Consider the following 21,178-nt stretch of genomic DNA (forward strand, 5'->3'; position numbering starts at 1 on the left):
ATGTGATGTCAATTTGGATGACACATGTCATCATCTAATTTGATTAATTTAATAACATTAATTTAGAATTTGCCACTAAATTTTGATGTGGCATTTTATGATTGGCTTAAAATTTTGCCTCATACACTAATATTTCTTTCAAATTTAAAAATATTATTTTTTTAAGAAATATAATTATATGAGTAAGATATTTCCTAAAATATATTTTAAGTTTTATCCTAATATTACTATTTTGATAATTTGATTTAAACATTCCATTATCTTCAGGGTTTTATTCTTATATTATCACCAAACAAATGAATAGTAAAAAGTATTACATTACAACATTTTGTATTCCTTGCAATACATATTTCTATATAATTATCATTACAGTCTACTAAATATGCCATAATTCAAAAGCAAAGTTTAAAAGAATATTAATGCTAAAGCCAAGGTTCAAAGTTCAAAGTATTACATAATTGTTAGGTCCAAATACACTAACCATTCCTTCATTATTTTTTCATGTCAGTGTCACTTGAAGTTGAATGTTTGCCAATTTAATATCATGAATTCATTGAAATTGCCAGCTACATGAAAAGTAGTACCAATTGTTATTCCGGTTTTGGCGAATCCAGGCAGGTGAATTTTTTTTCCCATGTCCTAACGCTTTCTTTTCAACATTGTAGCCAAAATATAATAACTATTGCAGCATTGCTTAACACTTCCAATTTTAAAAAGTGAATTCTTTGAACATGGACTTTGAAAGGCTTTTTAGTTACTCAAATCTTTAATAATAAAATTGATATAACCTCAAGTTCAACTTATAAAATTCATGATTCATGAGTCTTGTAGATCAGTTTGTACATCTTAAAGTTTACAACGAACACATTTAAAATTCAAATCTTCTCACCCCTAACCCTCTATTTATATAAATAAATAAATAAAGTTCATTTTTAATTCAGTTTGGCACATCTCTACCAAAACCCTCTGTAAAATCTTAGATTCAAGTCTATTTGGATATTTTGCTTTAGGGTGACAAAATTGTATTGTTCACTTGACCTATCTTGCCCCATTAGAGTTTTTCCTGCCCAAAAAGGGATGGGACATGGATAAGTTTTGCTTGTCCTGCCTCGCCCTACCTCAAATGTATGTGTGCGTGCGTATTCCATTGCCATCACCCAAAAACACTTGTCTCGCTCATAACACTCTTACAATATGGGCTGTCCAAAAACTTGATTAACTCAACTTACTTAACTAGCCTGATTCGAAACCGAAAGCATTCAAATGGGTTTGACAAATAGGTCTGGCGATTTAGATAAAATATCAAGTGGATGAAACCATCACCCAATTATTGACTTGCATGATAATACTCATGCATCCATTCCCTTTCTCCCATTTCCTATTTAAGTCGTCATAGACTCATAGTTCTCTTTCTTTCTCTTAGAATAGAATGAGTCAAATCGAGCATGATACAACACCATCAAACCCATATCTACCCTCTACCTAACGCCAACGAGCCCATAAGACCTCAGATCTTTTGCCATCAATAGTGACACAGGATGACAATGTCACCAACCGCAAATCCTGTTGTCCCACAACACCACCAAGCTCAAATCTTTCTCTCTTTCATAGTGTCATACTCACTGTTCCTCCTCAACTGCGAAAATGCAAGTATGCGACATTACATGGTGAGCTTAGGTTTATGTTTTTTTCCTTATTGACAACCATCCATCCAGCACTTGACCACCAAGCCCGAGATGAGTGTCAGATAACTTTGAGGAAGTTGCCGATCGGCAACAAGTGCAAAATAGAACACCAAACATAGTGGAGTATAGTGACAAGTTGAAACCATTCCTAATCCGACTCGGCTTGTGGATAGCCCTACTTACAATTGTGCCTCGCCTTTCTCTCCTGTCTTTTGCCTCATTAATGACAAAACAGGTTTATTAGGGACAAAAATATACCTCCAAGCCACCATGCTCCTGATCCATCCCACAATTGAAAACTCACGAGGTACCCATAATCCGATCCCATCCCATCCTGCCCCATTGCATCTTTAGTTTGGCACTTAATCATTCAGCTCAAAATTAGCATAAGTTTATTTTCTCCACTTCTAAAAATGTTTTGGTTAAAGATTTTGGATTGTGAATCTGTTGCCCATGCTGCACTTTTTTAAGCAAGCAAATTCATTTTCATGGTCACTGTCGTTCCATATCAGACAAGAAGCAAAAGAAACGAAAAGGTCACAACAATATTAATGATATACCAGTTACACACATGCAGCTTAGAGTTCATGAACTCTTCTAGAGCAAAACTATTGTGAAACTTTATTAACCAATAACTTTCTCAAGCATTCATGGTAACATCTATGCATGCATGAGCAAAGAAAAAAAAAAGCGCCTATTATATAGTTCCAACAGTAAATGAACTTTTGAAACATTAAATCATAGTTGAATAATTTACATAACCACCATGGAAAATAAAGGCAGAAGAGGCACGGATTTTCCATATGCAGTTAGTTTTTTGTTGGTTTCATTTTCCAGGAGTTGAATATCATGTACAGACAGACAATTATGGGCAAGCATTTGTGCCCCTAAAGATCAGCTTGGCCAGCAACTGCCTCATCACTGGAGGCATAATCATCTTCACTCAGCTCCTCATCACTAGATTTCTCCTCTGTGACAGCCCCTACATCTTCTGGCTTGGCATATTTCTCACAAAACTCTGTAATATAAGAAAATTATTAGCAACAGTTATGCACCTTCAACAAAAATTACCAAAATTAATTACCAAAAACATAGAAGTAAAACATTCTTAAGACCAATAAATACAGAATTTCCTGTCCTGTTTAACCTGCACCTCACATTTTTTTTAATAAAATAAATAAAACCAAAAACATTCTTAAACCAATAAAGACAGAATCTTAAGATTTAATAGACTTTAGTAGTTCCAGACCAGAATTAGTAGCCACTAGCCAATGCAATATCCAATGATCTAATATAACCAGCATCCTGCATCCATGCAATTGCCTCTGAAGCTCACAAATGCTTCCAACTGGTTGGATGATATAGTTCCATTGAGTAGAGAAAGTAATATTCTCAACATTTGCAGAATTATCCAATGGACATTGGATGGCCATCTTTAAGGTCTTTCCATGGGCCAAATAATCATAAATCTGCGTCCCCTCTTGTACAATATAAATTACAATATCATCTTTATCTCATCATATCTTACAACATAGATTCAAAAGCAACCATAGAATTGATATTCGGTGCTTTATAGGTTCTAAGATTTATTCTCTCCATTCATCTGCAATTTTCCCAAGGCAGGTATAGCCAATAGTGTTCAACTATTAGCAAATCCTAACCTTAACCTTGGAACTGACAATAATAGCTCACTCCCAAAGAAAGATCTTTTACTACATTCTAAATTCATAACTTTTTTAAAAGTTTTGGAATAGGTACCCATTCAAACTAATGCATACCATTTTTTGCAAACAGTGGTGGAACCCTTGAACGTCAAATTTGAAAGATAAGTAGATAACCCAGTCTTGAAACTCATCTACCGACACAAATGCATCACCCATGGGAGGAAGACAAGCTCCATTGCAACATCTCAGATGGATTCCATAGATTGAAGTTCTTTTACTCGATTTCAAATGTGCACACATGACTGTTCTTGACTGAAATTTTGTACCCATTTAAACTAATGTATACCACTATTTGCAAATGGTGTTGCTTGATCTAGGATTCAAAGCTACAGATACCATTTTCGATTTACACTTTCGAACCCTTGAAGGTCAGATTTCAAAGATAACCCCGTCTTGAAACTAATTAACCCACACAAATGCATCACATGGGAGGAAGACACGATACATTGCAACATCTCAGAAGGATTCATTAGATTGAAATTCTTTTACTTGTGCATAAATGACAGTTCTTGAGTGAAATGCATAGCACCCTATCAGTTTCATGGGTGATAATATCAGAATATATAAAGTCAAAGATCTTGTAAGAATACAGAAGGGACCAAAAGAGAAAGAAAGAAGCCAACTTTAACAGCCAGGTAGTTTATCATGAAGTTTGTAAACCCAATTAAAGTGACAGGTGACTCAAACTGTACAGAATGAATAGATGTTGGCGGGGACTTTACAGCATTAGAGCCTGGATTCGTAAGTTCAACCACTAGTGAAGTACCGGATTTTTCAAATTCCAAACTTTATAATATGGAGTAAATGCCATATATGTCCTCAAAAAAATGGACATATAAGCATGGATGAAGCAGGGAAATTTTTTTTTTGCTTGAATTACAGCACAAATTACTTGTCCTAACCTTTCAGAGTCATGACCTTGAAGATTTTCATATATATATATATATATATATATAACTATGAAGTCAATATATTAAAATTTTAAAACTGCAACTGAACCATGCAAACGGCTGTCTATAGAGGGAAAAAAGAGAGGATATGTATGTAAATAGGTCACCAAGGCTTGATAAGGACGACTACCTTTCACTCTTTGCTCATAGGCTGTGCGATCACGCATCATTAGAGCAGCAGCTTCTCCATTTAATGGATCTGATGGATTGGGATACAAAAGAAGTTGTGGAAGAAACACTTCAAAGACATTAACCAGATCTGAAAAAAAATTTAAAAAGGAAAAGAAATAATTGTCAGCTGCTGAAGGTAGCAGTACTACTTATAAATCACCCGAAGGAGCTTAAGTATGATAAGAATAGAAAATAGGAGCTCTGCATAAACTATATATAGAAGAAAGATAATATGGTCACTTACCAAACATGGGGCTCCAGGTCTGGTTAATAACATCTAAACAAACTGAGCCAGACCTGAAACAAAAAAATACCATAGACTTATATTAGTTAGCATATTCCACAAAAGAGCATAATACTACTCAGACAAGCCAAATTATTGATTTTTCAACATCTGCAAACTCACATCTCATCAACATTTGGGTGGTAGATTTTGTTGATGAAGCCAATAGATGGAGATTTATAAGGATAAGCATCTGGTAGTTCCACTCTTATCCTCCACACCCCACCCTGATAAGGACCTGCCATATTCCACCAAAAACAGAAAAATCCCTCTTTTTGATCAAATTTCAAACTACTCAAAAGCAAAAATACCAATCAACTTCATCTTCATTGAGCAAAATCACTGAACACAAACTTGCAGCCCATTTTATCAACACGCACTGGTCAGACATAAAGCTTAACTCACACGTATTACATCCCAATCTGTATTAACATAAAACTATAGTTATGCAAACATATATCATGGCTAAAGTGACTGAATCAAAAACTAAAATTAATACCCAGAAACATAACATTTATTCAGAATTAAAAGGGTTCAATCCAAAACTATAATGAAGTTCAACAGCCCAGGAAAAACCTCAATTAATGGTCAGCAACTATTGTATTTCTAAACAAATCAATGGTTTATAAAAAAAAACCCAGAAAATTTTTCATGTGGTCAACACAGTTGGAACACAGAATCAGCCTAATCAATAGAAAATACCCACAAAGAAAAAAAAAAAAAAAAAAAAAAAAAAAAAAAAAAAAAAAAAAACCCAGAATTTCAAAAAAATAATAATAATTTGGAGAACTCACAGTTTCATCAAATCCATCTCCCTGCGTTTGCTTGGGGAAGACATTTTTTTTTCCTCTCTTATATTTATTTATTTATTCTTTTGGGTTTTGGGAAATTGTTGAGAGGCTGAGAAAGTTGTATAGGTTGGAAGCGATATCCACGAGCGCTTTCTTATAAACCAAGCGGTTCGGAGTTCGGACATCAATGAGCAAGCTATGGAGTATTTATATGTGTACGCAATGTATATAAATATGTCACAGGAAAGTTTATTTTATTTTATTTTGAAATTCAACCTAGGGTGTCTCGGTAAAGTTTCTATTCTAACCTTTGAGGTCAAAAAGTTTACAATTTAAAAAAAAAAAAAAAAACTTAAAAAATTATATCATATACTAAAAATACTTTTTCTGGATTATATAATGTATAAATTTTTAAATGATTTTTGTGATTAATGTAAAATGAAATGAAAAAATTATATTAATAACAAGTTCGCGTGAAAAATGATATTAATAATGAGTTAGCGTGAAAATGATATTACTTACTCTTGAAATATAGCTGTCTACACACCAATAAATGCAAATAAGTTAGTACAAAAATTAACTTTTTTTATTGCTTTTTTTAGTCTGTGTTATATATTCTCTCTCTTTTTTAATATTAAATGACTTGTAATTGTTGGCGTGGACTGTGAAGCAGCACGTTCCCATATTTCGGGAATATTTAATAATATATTTCAATAATTGTTTGACATTTTAAAAAGTTGTGAAAAATATTGTGAATTTTTTTTTTTAGAATTGATTATAAATACAAGCAATACTATATATATATATATAATACTAAAGTGATAATTTGTGATTGATGCAATACTACTTTATAAGTGTCTACTTTGACACGTTTTTTATTGTCCACTCACAACTTGCCACCTTAATAATTGCGAGCATTACTATTGGACAAATATATTTTTATACACAGTTTTTTGACCTAGATCATCAAATGTAGAATATGTTCTTATCTAGCTAAACAAGCAGAACAAATCAAATTTACGCTTTATAATAACCACTTTTAAGTAGTGCTACTATCGGATAGTCTTGTTAAGATTTAAATAAAGAGACGATTTGATTTGAAGATATAATTTACTTTATTTTGAAAGTTGAAAAGCAAAATTGATATATTTAATTGTTTTTTTTAAAAAATTATTTATAGAGTTTTAACTTATAGTATCCGCTCTTAATAGTTGTTTTTTATTATCAAAACAAGACGCCAAATGGTTTTAGGTGTGGGTGAAGATCGAATCTCAAATCTCTTGTCCGACAATAATAAAATTACCAGTTGAGCTAATTAAAACCCACAAATATATTTTCTAAATAAGAGTTCAAATAATTGAACTTAGTCTAATAGTTAGAGGACTATGCACACTTTATAACCACTTTTACTAGCAATACTGTAACTATTATATAATTCCATTTGGATGTTAATGGAGAGGTGATGCGAGTATGTAACCCATAAGGATCTTTAAGAAAACTGGGGTGATTTGCATAGATGGGCATAGCGTTTGCTCAATGGGATGATGGTTTTAACTTTTTAACTTATGGCAGCGACGAGTATGTTGATCGAAAAATGGAATATTAGAATTTAATCATTGTTCCACTTTTTTTTTTTTTTTTTTTCGAAGACAATTATTTGTACTTGAAATGTTCTTATAACATATGGTAATTTTAACTGTTTGTTTTGTACTGCAAATTTTGGTATGATATGGTAAATTTCGTTAGCGTTTTCAAGGATAAAATGATTGGAACATTTGAAATAGTAGAAAATGATTGAGTGGATTCTAAATAATAATAAAAAAATGATGGAGTGGAGAATATTTGGTGTTGGAATTTAATGGTAAGCTTTAAATTGAAGCAAAGGATCTAAATACGGTTACATTTTTTGTCATAGGACATAGCCACTTTTAGAGGGTAATACATTTATTGACATTATGATATAAGGACATTAATTTTTTTTTTTTAATTTTATAAATTGATAGATAGGATAAACTTTTTAACTTATGGTGTACACTTCATGATAATTGTTTTTTATTATTAAGTCGTAATGATTGCTCTTTACAAATAGATCAATAAGCTTTAGATTAAAGCAAAGGATCTAAATATGATTACATATTTTATCATAGGATATAGCCACTTTGAGATGTTAATAATTTTTTTTAGAAAGTTGAGATGGTAATACTAAAACCATATATAGGAGGGTAGTTAGGGTGAGTGGAGAGTGGCGACATTTTTTGACATTATGATATAAGGGAAATAAATCAAATTTATTATTATTTAATAGAAAGGATAATTTTTTTAACCTATGATGTTTGCTTCATGATGATTGTTTTTTATTATTGGGTCTAGACATTAATTGGTTTTTAGTATAAACATGATTTGAACCTCAAATTTCTTATTTGACAACAAAAATCTTTATTAATTGAGTTAACTGAAACTTACTTAAAAAAAAAAAAAAAAAAAACTAATTTGATATGTGTTTGTAATATGGTGTAATTTATAAATCAAACTTGCTAATTTTCTCAAATCTCAAGTAAATTTCCTTAAGAAAATACAGAAACAATGGGGATAAAAGTATAATAACTGTAACATACCAAAACAAATGAGAGCAATGCTTGCAGTACCCATAAAGGAAAATAAAATTAATGAGATAATTTACTTGCCCCATCAAGATTCCTCATAGATTTACGTGTGTTACTGATCATCCCACATTCTTTATCTAGATTTCGTGCACATCTTGCTGCCACCTATTCCTTGCATACTAAAATAATTGTTAGTGTGTATAAACTGGTTTATGATTCTGCCAAAATATGAATAAAATAAAGGTTTAAAGGTGCTCATCATTTACATCATGATCTTATCCACCACAAACTCTTATCTTTCTCTATTTTCAATATATGTGGTGGTAGTGGCACCGCCAAGGCATGCCATTTGGGTTCCCAAACTCTGATAAAGACAAGGAAATTAGGTATCAGGTTACAGCTTTTGAGGAGTTTTTGTTTGATGGTAAAGATTAAAGATAGCCTGTCATCTTGGAGGCTTTCAGTGGGGCTTGTGATTTGTTACCAATCTAAACAATAATACACAATAGTTGAGAAAATTTGAGGGGCAAAACCTAGTTATAGAAAAGCAACCCTCTAAACATAGGCTGCACCGTCAAACAAGTTGCTCCATCATCTTTCACTTCATCTGCCATTCCACACCAACCATATTAAGATTTGATGGAGCATATCATTGAATTGATAACACTTTCCATCTTTGTGTTTGTGACTTTGTGTGAATGAAATTTTATTGTTTCTTAAATTTTCTCTTTTGTTAGTGAGTTCCCGATTTTCTATTAATGTTGGTGTTGAAAGTATTAATGGATAATTAAAAGTTTAATATAAATACAATTTATTCATTCCAATTTTTATGTTCCATTTTATACTCTACTAATTATAATTTGTCACGTATTTTTTTTACTTTCTTTATAAAACAACCAAATTTTAAAATAGAAAAAAAAATTATATATATGGCATACCATAATTGATGGAATATAAACTATAAAATGAAACACAAAAGGTTAGAGAGATGATTTGTGTTCGTTAAATGCAGCCCATTTTCTTCTCCTATTAAGCACATATTTAAGAGAGTAATGCTACAAACACAAACTATTTACAATATTTTTACAATTTGTTGATATGGCTTTAGTAATTTTCAAATAATTATTGGTAAACATAAATGTGATGTTAGTGGTGGACACATATTAGAACCAAGGACGGAACCAGGATTTGAACCTAAGGGGGGTGAAAGCATGAACCAAAAAAATTTCAAGTGACATGGTTTATTAAAAAAAAAAAAATTCATAGTAGACAAAACAATTGCACTTTATTACCATAAATATTTAAGTCAAGAAGGAAATAATATGAACCAAAAAAGTTGAAAGTTACAATATGATATTCAAACATTTTCGAAGAAGAATAAAAAAAGAAGAGGACTTTGGATCTCCAAATTTTGGATAATTAGAATTAATATGTTGATTTTATCACATTAACCAACTTACCAATATGATAAACTCATACTTTTGGATGCAACTAAAAATCACACTAATGAAGTTTTCAAAACTTTGTTTGAGGATTTTAAAAAATTGGGATATTAATAGTAAGAGTTGGCAATGCTACATCATCAATATTGGCTTCTAAAAGAATTTTGCATTTTATCTTTTGAAAAAATTTTAAATATTGTAATTGACTTTCCCATAATTTATAAATTAATTAAAAAGTTATATAAATTATTGTCACTCCCGTAAGGGAATTTTTTTTTTCTATGATATTTTTTTGGTTATGAGTTATTGAATTATGATATTGATGATTTATGGATTTTTTTATTGTGTTGTATTTGGACTATGGAGGGGCCATTGGTTCAAAGAAAGGGTTAAGTGATTAGTTTCTTTGGGGCTATTTAGATCAATCCAAAAATTTGAGGGGGCCAACTATAACTCTAAAATATGGGCATGCAAATAAAATAGCTAAAAAAGTTTCTCAAAAAAAAAAAAAAACTAATTTGAAAGGGGGGGGGCAATGGCCCCCCTGTCCTTTAATGGGTCCGTCCCTAATTAGAACTAATAAGAATTTGTCATATCAATAATTTGTAAAAATATTATAAAATAGTTTATGGTTGTAACATTACTTTTTATTTAAGATGAAATAGGTAAGGCTTAAGAAGAGGATAGGATGGATCCTAATTCCTAATATGCAAAAGTACCTTTATTGAGCCCCCCACAAACATGTTGGGTTTGAACGACATGGACATCTTGTTATTGTTGAATACACTCCCTTTTAGCACATGGCGTCAATGATGCAGCATTTAAGATTTTTTACAGTAAGTTGTAGGGGCCTTATTTTCAATGTTAGAACTTGAAAAGTGAAAAGTATATTGTATTTCGGCTTACCTACGTGCTGTGAGAGGCGTATCGTAAGCAAAATCGTAATTCTTTTTTCTTTTGTTAATTAAAAATATATAATCTCTGCAATATGGATATGACCAAATTGGAATCCAACTAACCCACCTGTTACCATAGTAAGCATATTATTCGGTTGATATTAGAAGGATGCTTTGTTTACTTCCATACATGGACTAAAAGTAAAAACTATTTTACTTCCACAATATAAATGAAACTACAGCTTATAGCGGAAAGCAACAGGCAATACTACAAAGTCCAACATGATAGCCAAGTTGTAGTCGATGGAATTGACGTCAATCTTCCATTCAGCTTTCACAATTTCCATAATATAAATATCATAGTTGTGTCTTGGTAAGCATGATATGTCCTTCCGTGAGTTTAATGGCTAAGAAGTTAATAACCCATGTCTAATAATATTTTCAATCTCAAGAGTAATATCTACAATCCTTTGAGAGGGCTAACAAAAATTCACAGTAATTTCATAACATTACTAGATAAGTTGACTACCTCACACATTGGCCAATAGAAAAAAAAATACAAATTGTGGTGGACCTAATATATGAGGTGGTAAATTAATTTGAGAATGTTGTGAATTTTTGTTGCTCTTAGATTTATTGAGCTGTTATTGAATTCCACTCAACAAACTATCTTCACTCTACACTACAGTCAGTAAGACTTAAGGTCCTTGTGTTTTTGGTTAGCTTACTTGAGCCATTTTCTACCTTCTGTTTAAGCAAATAAGCTCTCCAAAACATTGGCTTAGCCAAACATAGTGTTCTCAACCTCCCATTCTTGAGTTGTGGATGAAAGCCAACACTTTCATGAAACCAAAACCCAAAACCTTGATGTTCCACTTCTTAGCTCTCGGAAGTCGGAACTCCATATTACATTATTTATATTTTTTTAGAGAACTTCAACTTATAGCGTCCACTCCTGATGATAGCCCTTTATTATCAAACCAAAACATCAATTAATTTTTTATGTAAGCGAGAATTGAATCTCAGATCTCTTATTCAACCATCAGTAATTTTATCATATTACATTACTTGATGGTTATTGTTGTTGTTTGCTTTTTTAATAACTGAAATTAAAAATTATGCAAGAAGTAAATGCAGAGATCAAAATAAGAACCATCACCACAACTTTGAAACATGATGTAAAGGATTCACAATATCGAGCACCATATGCACATTTTAGTAAAGAAACAAACTACAACCTCACTTTGAACCACTGTCTCTCATCCCTATCTAATGAAATGGGTATGCTCCGAGTGATATTACCTGGTATTACACAAAAGTATTCACAATGCAGCATCCAGATCAGTAGTAAAGCTTTTTAAACTGATACTGCAGCAAACCTGCTTCCAGCCTTCCACCACAACGGGCACATATCATCAAAATTGCATCATACTCGAATGTGATAATCCTATGTCATCAAAATTTCAAGGGAGAGTATAGCTGTGTCTGTGAATATGAGGTTTTACAAATTTTTGACCAGAGGCAAATTCATGTAGTTCATTTGTAAGGCCCAAAACAAACCCCTGATCACGGTGATGAAATCCAACTCCACATTTTTGTCTATTCAAAATCAGTGCACTGCTTATTCTGAGAACACTCCAGAAAATTGGAGCCTGGAACCTTGATTGCTTCAAGCCCAAAACCGCCACTTAAAGATCCAAACTCTAATTCATCATCATCACTGTCAACGTCTTTTGGGGTTACACGGTTCTGATATCTTCTACGCTGGACAAGAAGTACATTGAAGTAATAGCTCACCAAATTTTCCCTTGTCTTCCTTGGAAAGGACTTGAATGCTTGGTTCCAAAGATTTGACATTACCATATCCTTAAATCTCTTTTCTTCGACAGCAGTCCACTTAAGTGAAACTTCCTCCCCCATACGATCAAATCTCCAATGGTAAAACACCAATCCCAGTTCGAGCTTCAATTTCATCCTCTTCTCAGCTATATGAAATCTAACGCATTCAACAGAACCTGGAAGTCGACAGCCACATAAATCCGGTCTTCCCCTCCCAATAGGATCTCTTTCAATTGGGGAATTGTGCTCTTCTTGTTCCAAAGGCCATACACATGTCCCTAGCCACTTGGAGTCACTTTCTGAAACCACACCAGTCCATTCAGGGACCTCAGCTTGATGGTCAGGACCCTGAGAAACTTGCTTTTCATGGGGATGATCCTCAGGTGAGCTATCTATTGTACTTGTAGCTGGTAGACCAACAGTAACAGGTTCTTGTTCCTTGGGGTCATTATCCAACTCTATTTTGTGAGTGCTCAATTTACTTTGAGTGGCTGAACCTGAATCACAACAAGAGCATGAACGACATTTTGCCAAAGTAGGAAGCCTTTCGCTGCATCTTAACCTCTCTGTAGACTGGTGACTAGGAGCGGTACTATCCTCATACATAGAGGGATGCATCTTGAACTTCTTCTGCAAGTTCAGACCATCATCATTGTGTACAATTGATGAGTAATATAATTTCATTTGCAACAAGTAGACTCATAAAAATTCTTCATTATGGACCTTTTTCTTGAAAGCTAAAATATTCACAAAATATGCTTTTACAACCTTGACCAAGGATGTGGGACATTGAAAATTTGAAATGATGTGATGTAACATCTTAATACTTTCCTCCTTTCGGGCTTTATTTTTTCACACTAGATGTTAGGGAAGGTGAGGGATTGGTCGCTTCATAGATTGAGAAAAAATCACATCATATCTCCTTTCACAAGAAAAATGAAACATAGCTAAACCAACTCAAGACTCTCATACTCAAGTCTATATGACACTAAAAATGAGATGAACCACACTATGTAGTAAATGATATTGGGTGTTCTCGAAAATGTCAGTATTTGGAGGCTATGCAAAGACCTTATAAGAGGTCAGGAGTTTGAGCCAGCTGTATCGACATTAGCAAATGTTCCCCCTTAAAGTAGAGAGAGAGAGAGTGAGAGATGGGGCTTGAGATTGTGAGAGAATTAAGTGCATAAGCTGGGATTGAGAAATAGCAATCCACAAAATGAGTGTTTGAATTGATTACTCATACGTCATACCGTTAAAATGAGCCTGTTTGAATTGAATATGTCATTAACATGACAATTAAAATGTTCACCATCATTTGTTGCCCAGGTTAAATGTTTCATGACTCCATTGCAAGATTCTCTTTCGGGCAAGGCAAATAATATTATTCTCCTAAAAGATAGCAACGTATTAACTAGTTTTTCCATCTTAAAACCTTGGTGTCCATCTTGGCCTAACGCAATTACAACAAGAATTATATATGCAGTGCAAATATTTTACAAATATAAGTCCCATTTAAATGCCCACACCAAGTTATTAGCAGGGCATGAGGTGGCAAGATGGGTGGGGTGCTGAATTTGAACCAGTTCGATCACAATGCATTAATTGATTAAATCTTAGAGAAGATGTTAGTTTCATTAGTAATTCGGAGAAAATTTAAGGCATTATATTGCTGACATTAATTCAACTCAAGGCATAAATAATGTGAGATAAAAGCAAAAACTTCGGGAGAAACGACAAATATGCATGAACTTACCTCTAAGAGAGATTCTTCAGTTTTAGGATTGACATGCCTTCTTAGCAACAGTGCCTCCCTTGCCATAATTACCTGGCCCCAGAATTCCTCGCCTCCACGCTCCTTCCACTTAGATGGCTCCGGAATTACCCCAATTGAAGGATCATCCGGACGCTTTGCAATCTGGCTCAACCACTTCAGCATTTCTTCTAAAGACTCTCGCTTTCTTTTACGAGAAATAAATTCTTTCTTAGATAAACAAGAGTCCAGTATCACATGATCATTAACATCATAACAAAAAATATTTTCGTCATCATCATGAATTATTTCGTCATCATCACAACAGCTTTTACCAACACCATCCTGCATTCTACGTGCATTTTTTGTGTCAGACAAATCAAACCTACTCTTCCCAACATCCATATCAATGTACTTTCCACTTTTCTTAGATACCAATTTAACAAGTCCAGCACTTTTTATCTTTTTCTTTTTGCCAGAGGTATAGGCTAACAATCCTCGAAACTCAGTCTCAACCTCCAACGACAACAAATTGCAATCCCCATCACATCTAAATTGCCCATTTCCCAATTTCCTATCTTTACAACTCTGCTTGAACCATTTCTCCAATTCACTCACATACTTAGAACATATCAATTTCACTGAGGGCGTAGCTCTACGATCCAAACCCAACTCCTCGGCCACATAGGCCCACAAGCCTTTCTGAGACACCCTATCAAACCCTCCTCTCTTCCTCACACCCCAAAACAATTTAAACAAATCCAGGGACCGCCCATCACCAAGCATTGCAGGAAAAGACCTAAACACACCTTTACTACTAATATCTTTCAGAAAAACCAAAAGAACCTGATCGAAAAGGGTCCGTAGTTTATCCTCATAATCATCACGAAATTCATCGACCTCACCAACAAAGACACCGTCTTTTACGGAATTATTATCGTTAGACAGGTAAAGACCATTACTTTGATAAGCATTAGCAATTTCACGACAATCTAAGGCAGACCCATTTGTCAAAGTAGACCATCCTGCCATGAACTTGGATTTGTTTTTATTTACCTTAAACCTATTTGAATTACAAAACAAACCAACAACTTGTTGTTTGTTTATGCTTTTTTTTTTTTTTTTTTTTTCAAAGATCGCTGATACCAAAGAGAAAAATTTTAACAGACAGATACCTAAAAAGAGAGAAAAAAAAAAAATGTCAACAACAACAACAACGACAACAATATGGGCAAGGGTGAGTGAGACCCTTTTGCCCTGTTGTTTTGTCAGAAATAAATTTACCTCATATCATAAGCTGGGTCTTGAAGTTTGATGTTTGTAGTTGTGCAGAAAAGCTGCAAATAAGAGATACACACACAACAGAAGAGAGTTTTTGCAGACAGCCCAAAAACGAGGTGGTAGGCTTTGGCAATTATGGAAATGATTAGTGGGAGCCAGCTCAAGGAAGATGGGGAATAAACTTGACTGTAATCAGGATGGAGAGAGAGAGAGAGAGAGAGAGAGAGAGAGAGAGAGAGGCAAATAGACTATATGATTAGGGAACTAAAGATATTAAGATTAGAATCTATGCAAGAAGAGAAGGAATATATGAGTTGATACAACAACAAAAATGGAAATTTATTAGGCTTTGAAGAAAAAGTGCAAACAACCCCTAATATATTTTTATTTTTCTCTGATAAAAAAAAATTATGTATTTTTTTTCTTCCTCTCTTTTTTTTTTTTTTTTTGGAGAAAATGTTAGAAAAAAAATATATAATTTGAAGATTGGAATAAGTGTGGCATTGAAATTTGAAACGTGGGTAATATTTAGCTTGTTTGGTAAAGTTTTGCTGAAAAGGAAAGATATTATTTCTCCCTTGAAGGCTAGTTTGTTAGCGTGTATTTCAGATTATTCAATTTATTTAGTTTATGCCCTATTTTTCTAAAATTTAAATATTTTTTTAGAAACCATTGTACTGTTATTAAATTTATTCTTTAATCACAATAAATTAATGAAAAATAAGATTACCCAAACGAGCTCTATATCTAACAGACTCATAGTGGAACAATAAACAAATAAATACGATATAGAGATTTAACCACAAAAATAACCAAAAAAAAAAAAAAAAGAGTAAAATCAATTTTATATGCATTTCCCTTGTTTCAAAGTAAAATTTTTTTTTTTTTTTTAGTATTTGATACCATTGGAATTTTTGGTTAATGAAAACCCTTAATTTTCAAAACCACCCGAAAAAGAAAAAAAAAAAAAAAAACTGCCTTACACTTCTCAAAAGCATAAAACAATTTCAATGCAACATCATGATTCATGAGTGGGGATACAAACTCTATATTTTCATTTCTCATCACTCATTTTCGAAATGTCTTTATTGAAAATACAATAATGTATCAATTAAACTACAAAAATCTTGACCCTTTCTAACAAAATTAAAAATGAGGAAAAATCTAAACTCTTAACTATTTCTCTCTCTTATACTATTTCTCTCTCCTATTTGCTATCTCTAACATTGAACTTAAGTTGTATGATGTAATGGAAAGGAACAAAATCTAATGTAAAATTTGGTTTTCTCTTTTGTTGAAATTTTTTTAGAAGATAAATTGAAGGGTTTGTGGCATCGTGTTTTCAATGAATTTACTTTGCATCTAAAAAGGGACAGATATAAGAGGAAAGGGAAATATGCGGCACAATAAAAAAACAAATACAATTTCTATTATCAAATTATTTCTCTTAGGTTTTAAAAGAGAGAAGTGGATAAATACTATAGTTATATGTATAACAGTATAAGCCCTAAGCCAACTCCAAAAGGAGCATTCTATTTCTACCCCAAACCATAAACGAATGTCCAAAGAAATAGAAGAAATTGCTCTCTCTCTCTCTCTCCCCCTTTTTGGCTAAAATTTTAATGCCGGTGGTGACTTGAATTTTTTATCCGAATTAGTTTATAAAAAGGAAAGTATCACACATAATTAAGACATTGATATTTTTAATTTAACACAGTTTACTTTCTAAAATATCTCAAAGCACGTTAGTTATAATGGAAAAAAGATACATGTGAACTATCTTAATTAATACTAATAATTTTTTAAAGATAATTACATTTTAAATTCTATAGTTTACAAATATAACAATTAACCATTTAATTTCAAAACTAAGAATTAAATCTTTTTGTTTTAAAAAATAACAAATTAAACCTTAATTCATTTAAGTGGAATGATATTGTGTTTGAAGTTTAATATAAACTAACTCATTACTTTTTGAAACGTTTAGAATTAATTTGCAACTTTTTAATTTTAAAATTTTAATTTGTTACTTTCAAAACTACATATTAAATTTGTTTTCCTTGCTAAATTATATGATTTAAAATGTAATTTTGAGGATTTAATATATGGCGTCCTCTACTCAATTAATTTGGTCTTAAGAATGATGGCTCGGATATTGTCATCCTTCAACATTTTTTTCCCCTCACAAAGTGACAACTTCCAAGTTATGATATTTGATCCACACTAATACAGTGGGGCAACAAAATGGTTGCATATATGTTAGAATTGTTAGGGTTGTGGTTTAGAATGCCTCTTGTCCTTGGGTTGAAGGACATTACTTCATCATGGGTGGGTAGCAATCTATAAACAATTGTCCCTATATGTTTAGTGTGTTTTAGTTAGTTTAACTAATAAAGTCTCTTGTCATTGAATTAAAAATTTGGGGTTCAAATCTAGCTTACATAAAAAACCAATTGTGTATTGATCTAATAATAAAGAGCAATTATCATAGAGCAAACACCATAGATTAAAATTATATTGTATTTAACACACACACACACACACTTGACAACCAGAGACTTTTATCATTATACCAAAATAAGACTAGTGCGATTACTAGACCATTTTCACAATAATTGCACAACGAAACCTAGTTGACAAGTTTTTGTTGGTTCTCATTTGAACTTATCACTGATATCACTTTTTTACCTCCCATTAACAGTTCTCCACTTATGTTGTGTTGCCAAAATGTTGTGTCAGTCCTTAGTAGCTTTATTCCCAAAATAATAGCCCATATTGCTAATACTAAACTCAAAATAAATTATTAATTAATAAACAAATAATGCAAAGTAAGGGTGTCCATGGATCGAATTGAACTAAGTTTATGCTCAACTCATACCTGCCCCTATCAAATTGTGGGGAGAAAAATTCAACTCACATCGACCAATAAGGAGCAGCGGTTTGGATGAATCGGGCTTTTCAAAGGTGGCATCAAATAAGTTGACACCACCTAATGAAAGGAGAGGCGAAAAAAAAATGCTCAAAACGACGAAAATCCGATGGAGCTCTAGGATCGCTAGATGGAGATCTTGTCCATAGTGGTAGATCTCTACCAAATTTGGATTCCTTCATCAATTGGATTGGGTGGGTTGGATTTTGGAGGAAGAAACCCACCACTCAACCCACCATCATCAAAATTTGAAAGTGAGATCTCACAATCACCGGATCGTTTGATTTTTGATTCATTTCCAATTGGAGCCCTCGGGTGGGTCAAATTTGGTGGGTCTATGGACAACATTAATGCAAACAAACCAGTTGGTAATGTTATTCTAAAGGTCCAACCTAGCACATCCACATAAGCAAAAAGTTTATTTCTCTCTCACACGTGATTCATACATGTGCATTGAAAAATTTTCCCCCTTGACTAGGTCTCCAAATTTCTTTAAAAATTTTAAGTACTTCCTAAAATATAACCATTTGTTCCTTATAGGCCAGATAATTACCAAAATAAATTGTAAAGAAAATAATTGAAGAGTTGTTTTTTTTTTTTTGAGAATAATTGAAGAGTTGTTGGTTTCAAGTTTGAACTAACACTTTAGAATTCTCCCTACTTGCTTACTAATACAACTGGATACATGCCATTTTACAGTAAACTTTACTTTCCATTTACCTTTCTTGAATCCGTCAATAGGCAATACATTAATCAAAACATAAAATACATTTTGAAAATGATAACATCTTATGTAAATTGATTTTAAATAATACAATGTTTTGTATGCTTTATGATATACATGAATCAAATTTTTTGGTTTGATAGTAAAAATAATGGGGAAGAGAGATTTGAACCACTGTTCTCCTCATAAAATAAACATAGTTAATATCACTAAATTACAAGACTCTTGATATCTATTTTAAAATAAAATGAAACCAAAGATAAAGCGTCTAAAAAAAAATTGCCTAAACCAATCCCTAATATTAACTTCTTTTTTAATCGAATGTTAAAATAACACCCAATATATCTTAAATTCACAATCTCATCATTTATCCCATTATTATATTTTAAGAAGGGGGAATAAAATGCAAAAAAAAAAAAAAAAAAAATACTTGAAATTTGGGTCAATTACAAACCAATCAATTTTGTATTACTGACTCTGAGGTTTAAGAATTATCCACTTGTCTATTTCAATTTTGTTAACCGTAAAAGACTAAAAAACAAAAACAAAATTAAAATAATGTATTGTGCATGTATTATTTTTAAAATAATTTTTGAGAGTTAATTGGTCAAGTGCACAATGTGACCATTTTTTTATTATCAATTATAGTCAACAAAATTAAAATGAAGAGGGTCAATTTGGATAATTCTTAATCCTCACGAGTGAATAATACAAAATTAATACCACATGAGAGCATTCACATTAGTCCGTGCAAAATTTCCTGTTTATTTTAGTATAAGAACCCTTTTTTTTTTCTATTTTACATATCCACTTATCCAAAACTCGTCTATTTTACCATCTATTTTATTTAAATAATAATTTTCTTTTTCTTTCTTTCTTTTTTCTTTTTTTATATTTCTCTCAACCCCTTTTAACCAATCTAAACACTCTCTTTATCTTCGTTTATAAACACATCGCCTCCATGGATGAGAGCTCCAAGAGCCTCCTTTCCTCCGATCACTTCTCCCTCATGGTAAGACGCCTCTCCCTCTACTCAAAACATTAAGTCACCATAAGCATCCTTCTCTGACACAAGCATTGATCCACAAGCACATAGATTCGTTCCAATCGACCCACAATCACCGATCTCCTGTACAAGCACCAAGACTTGTTCCAGTCGACTTCCAAGCACCAACCCACAACCACAAGTTCACAACAATGCTCTCTCTATCTCTATTGGTGTGTCCATATGTGGGTGTATTTGATTTTTGGTTGATTTTGTAGTCAAATTTTTGGTTTATTTTATGGTTATATTTTTCTTCTTCCTCCTTCAACTAGATTTATGAGTTGCTAGGTTGAAGAGAGAGAGAGAGAGAGAAAGATAGAGAGAGTCTGATGGGATTGAGAGGGGAGAGAGAAAATATTTAAATAATGAAATAGAAAGCTACAATAACCATGTATATATACACGATTACTATAGCAAGTTTAGATATTTACAATGCTATACAAGGTCTGATGCATGTGTTTTTTATGCTATATTGTGTAAATTTTTGCATTTTTTGTATTTTAGACCCACATGCAATTGCTCTAAGAGTCAACCTACAACTAACCCAAATCCCAAGAGGTCTTTTTGGATTTTGGCCAAAAACAATAAAAATAAAAGATAAATTATTGGTTGAACTATAGCTCAATGACAATCTCTAAGACTAACTTATTTAAATGTTACACATGCCATCGTAGGTAGCAATGTCTTTTCAAATTTCAAGGCACCACTGCTACACACGATACATACATACACAGCTGATAATCTCTATGATTTGGAAGCATGTAAATGAAAACGTGAAAACATTTTCATTACTTACACAAAAGGTCTGCACTAACACACGAAGCAGAACGTAGGCGGCTATTGCAACTGGTATTTACTCGTTGCAAGTGCAACCATCAATTAGAATTCATAATCAAATATTTGTAAGTTGTAACCTATTGCTCATAGCCAAAAGTACAAAAAAATAGCAGTATGTGAAACCCGTAATGCCCTCTAAATGATTCCAAGCTCGATGAGCTCCAAGACAATAATGACCTGATCTTCTAAAAACAAAACAAAAAATTTACCCTACTTCACTGGAAA

The 21,178-nt window shown here is 32.6% G+C and overlaps 2 protein-coding genes across 2 annotated transcripts; both read right to left on the minus strand.

Annotated features, from left to right (window-relative positions):
- Positions 1 to 2,399: 2,399 nt before the first annotated feature.
- On the minus strand, positions 2,400 to 5,192 carry LOC111986065 (ubiquitin-conjugating enzyme E2 4). The gene is made up of 4 exons (XM_065760410.1): positions 4,937 to 5,192; positions 4,775 to 4,827; positions 4,490 to 4,618; positions 2,400 to 2,703 (listed from the first exon to the last, which is right to left on the minus strand). The coding sequence occupies exons 1-4, from the start codon at positions 5,056 to 5,058 to the stop codon at positions 2,573 to 2,575; spliced, it is 435 nt and encodes a 144-aa protein (XP_065616482.1). The 5' UTR covers positions 5,059 to 5,192; the 3' UTR covers positions 2,400 to 2,572.
- A 6,495-nt stretch (positions 5,193 to 11,687) lies between these two features.
- LOC111986067 (AT-rich interactive domain-containing protein 2) lies at positions 11,688 to 15,746 on the minus strand. The gene is made up of 3 exons (XM_024017708.2): positions 15,422 to 15,746; positions 14,141 to 15,312; positions 11,688 to 13,014 (listed from the first exon to the last, which is right to left on the minus strand). The coding sequence occupies exons 2-3, from the start codon at positions 15,167 to 15,169 to the stop codon at positions 12,145 to 12,147; spliced, it is 1,899 nt and encodes a 632-aa protein (XP_023873476.2). The 5' UTR covers positions 15,170 to 15,312; positions 15,422 to 15,746; the 3' UTR covers positions 11,688 to 12,144.
- Positions 15,747 to 21,178: the final 5,432 nt, after the last annotated feature.

This window comes from Quercus suber, unplaced genomic scaffold (assembly GCF_002906115.3).
Source record: "Quercus suber isolate HL8 unplaced genomic scaffold, Cork oak 2.0 scaffold_365, whole genome shotgun sequence".
Taxonomy (NCBI): domain Eukaryota; kingdom Viridiplantae; phylum Streptophyta; class Magnoliopsida; order Fagales; family Fagaceae; genus Quercus; species Quercus suber.

Coding starts and splice junctions, on each gene's coding strand:
- LOC111986065 (XM_065760410.1), bottom strand. CDS start 5,058: ATGGCAGGTCCTTATCAGGGTGGGGTGTGGAGGATAAGAGTGGAACTA. Junction 4,828..4,936: donor CACCCAAATGTTGATGAGAT/GTGAGTTTGCAG, acceptor TTTTTGTTTCAG/GTCTGGCTCAGTTTGTTTAG. Junction 2,704..4,489: donor CTATGAGCAAAGAGTGAAAG/GTAGTCGTCCTT, acceptor CTTATATTACAG/AGTTTTGTGAGAAATATGCC.
- LOC111986067 (XM_024017708.2), bottom strand. CDS start 15,169: ATGGCAGGATGGTCTACTTTGACAAATGGGTCTGCCTTAGATTGTCGT. Junction 13,015..14,140: donor CTGAAGAATCTCTCTTAGAG/GTAAGTTCATGC, acceptor CTGAACTTGCAG/AAGAAGTTCAAGATGCATCC.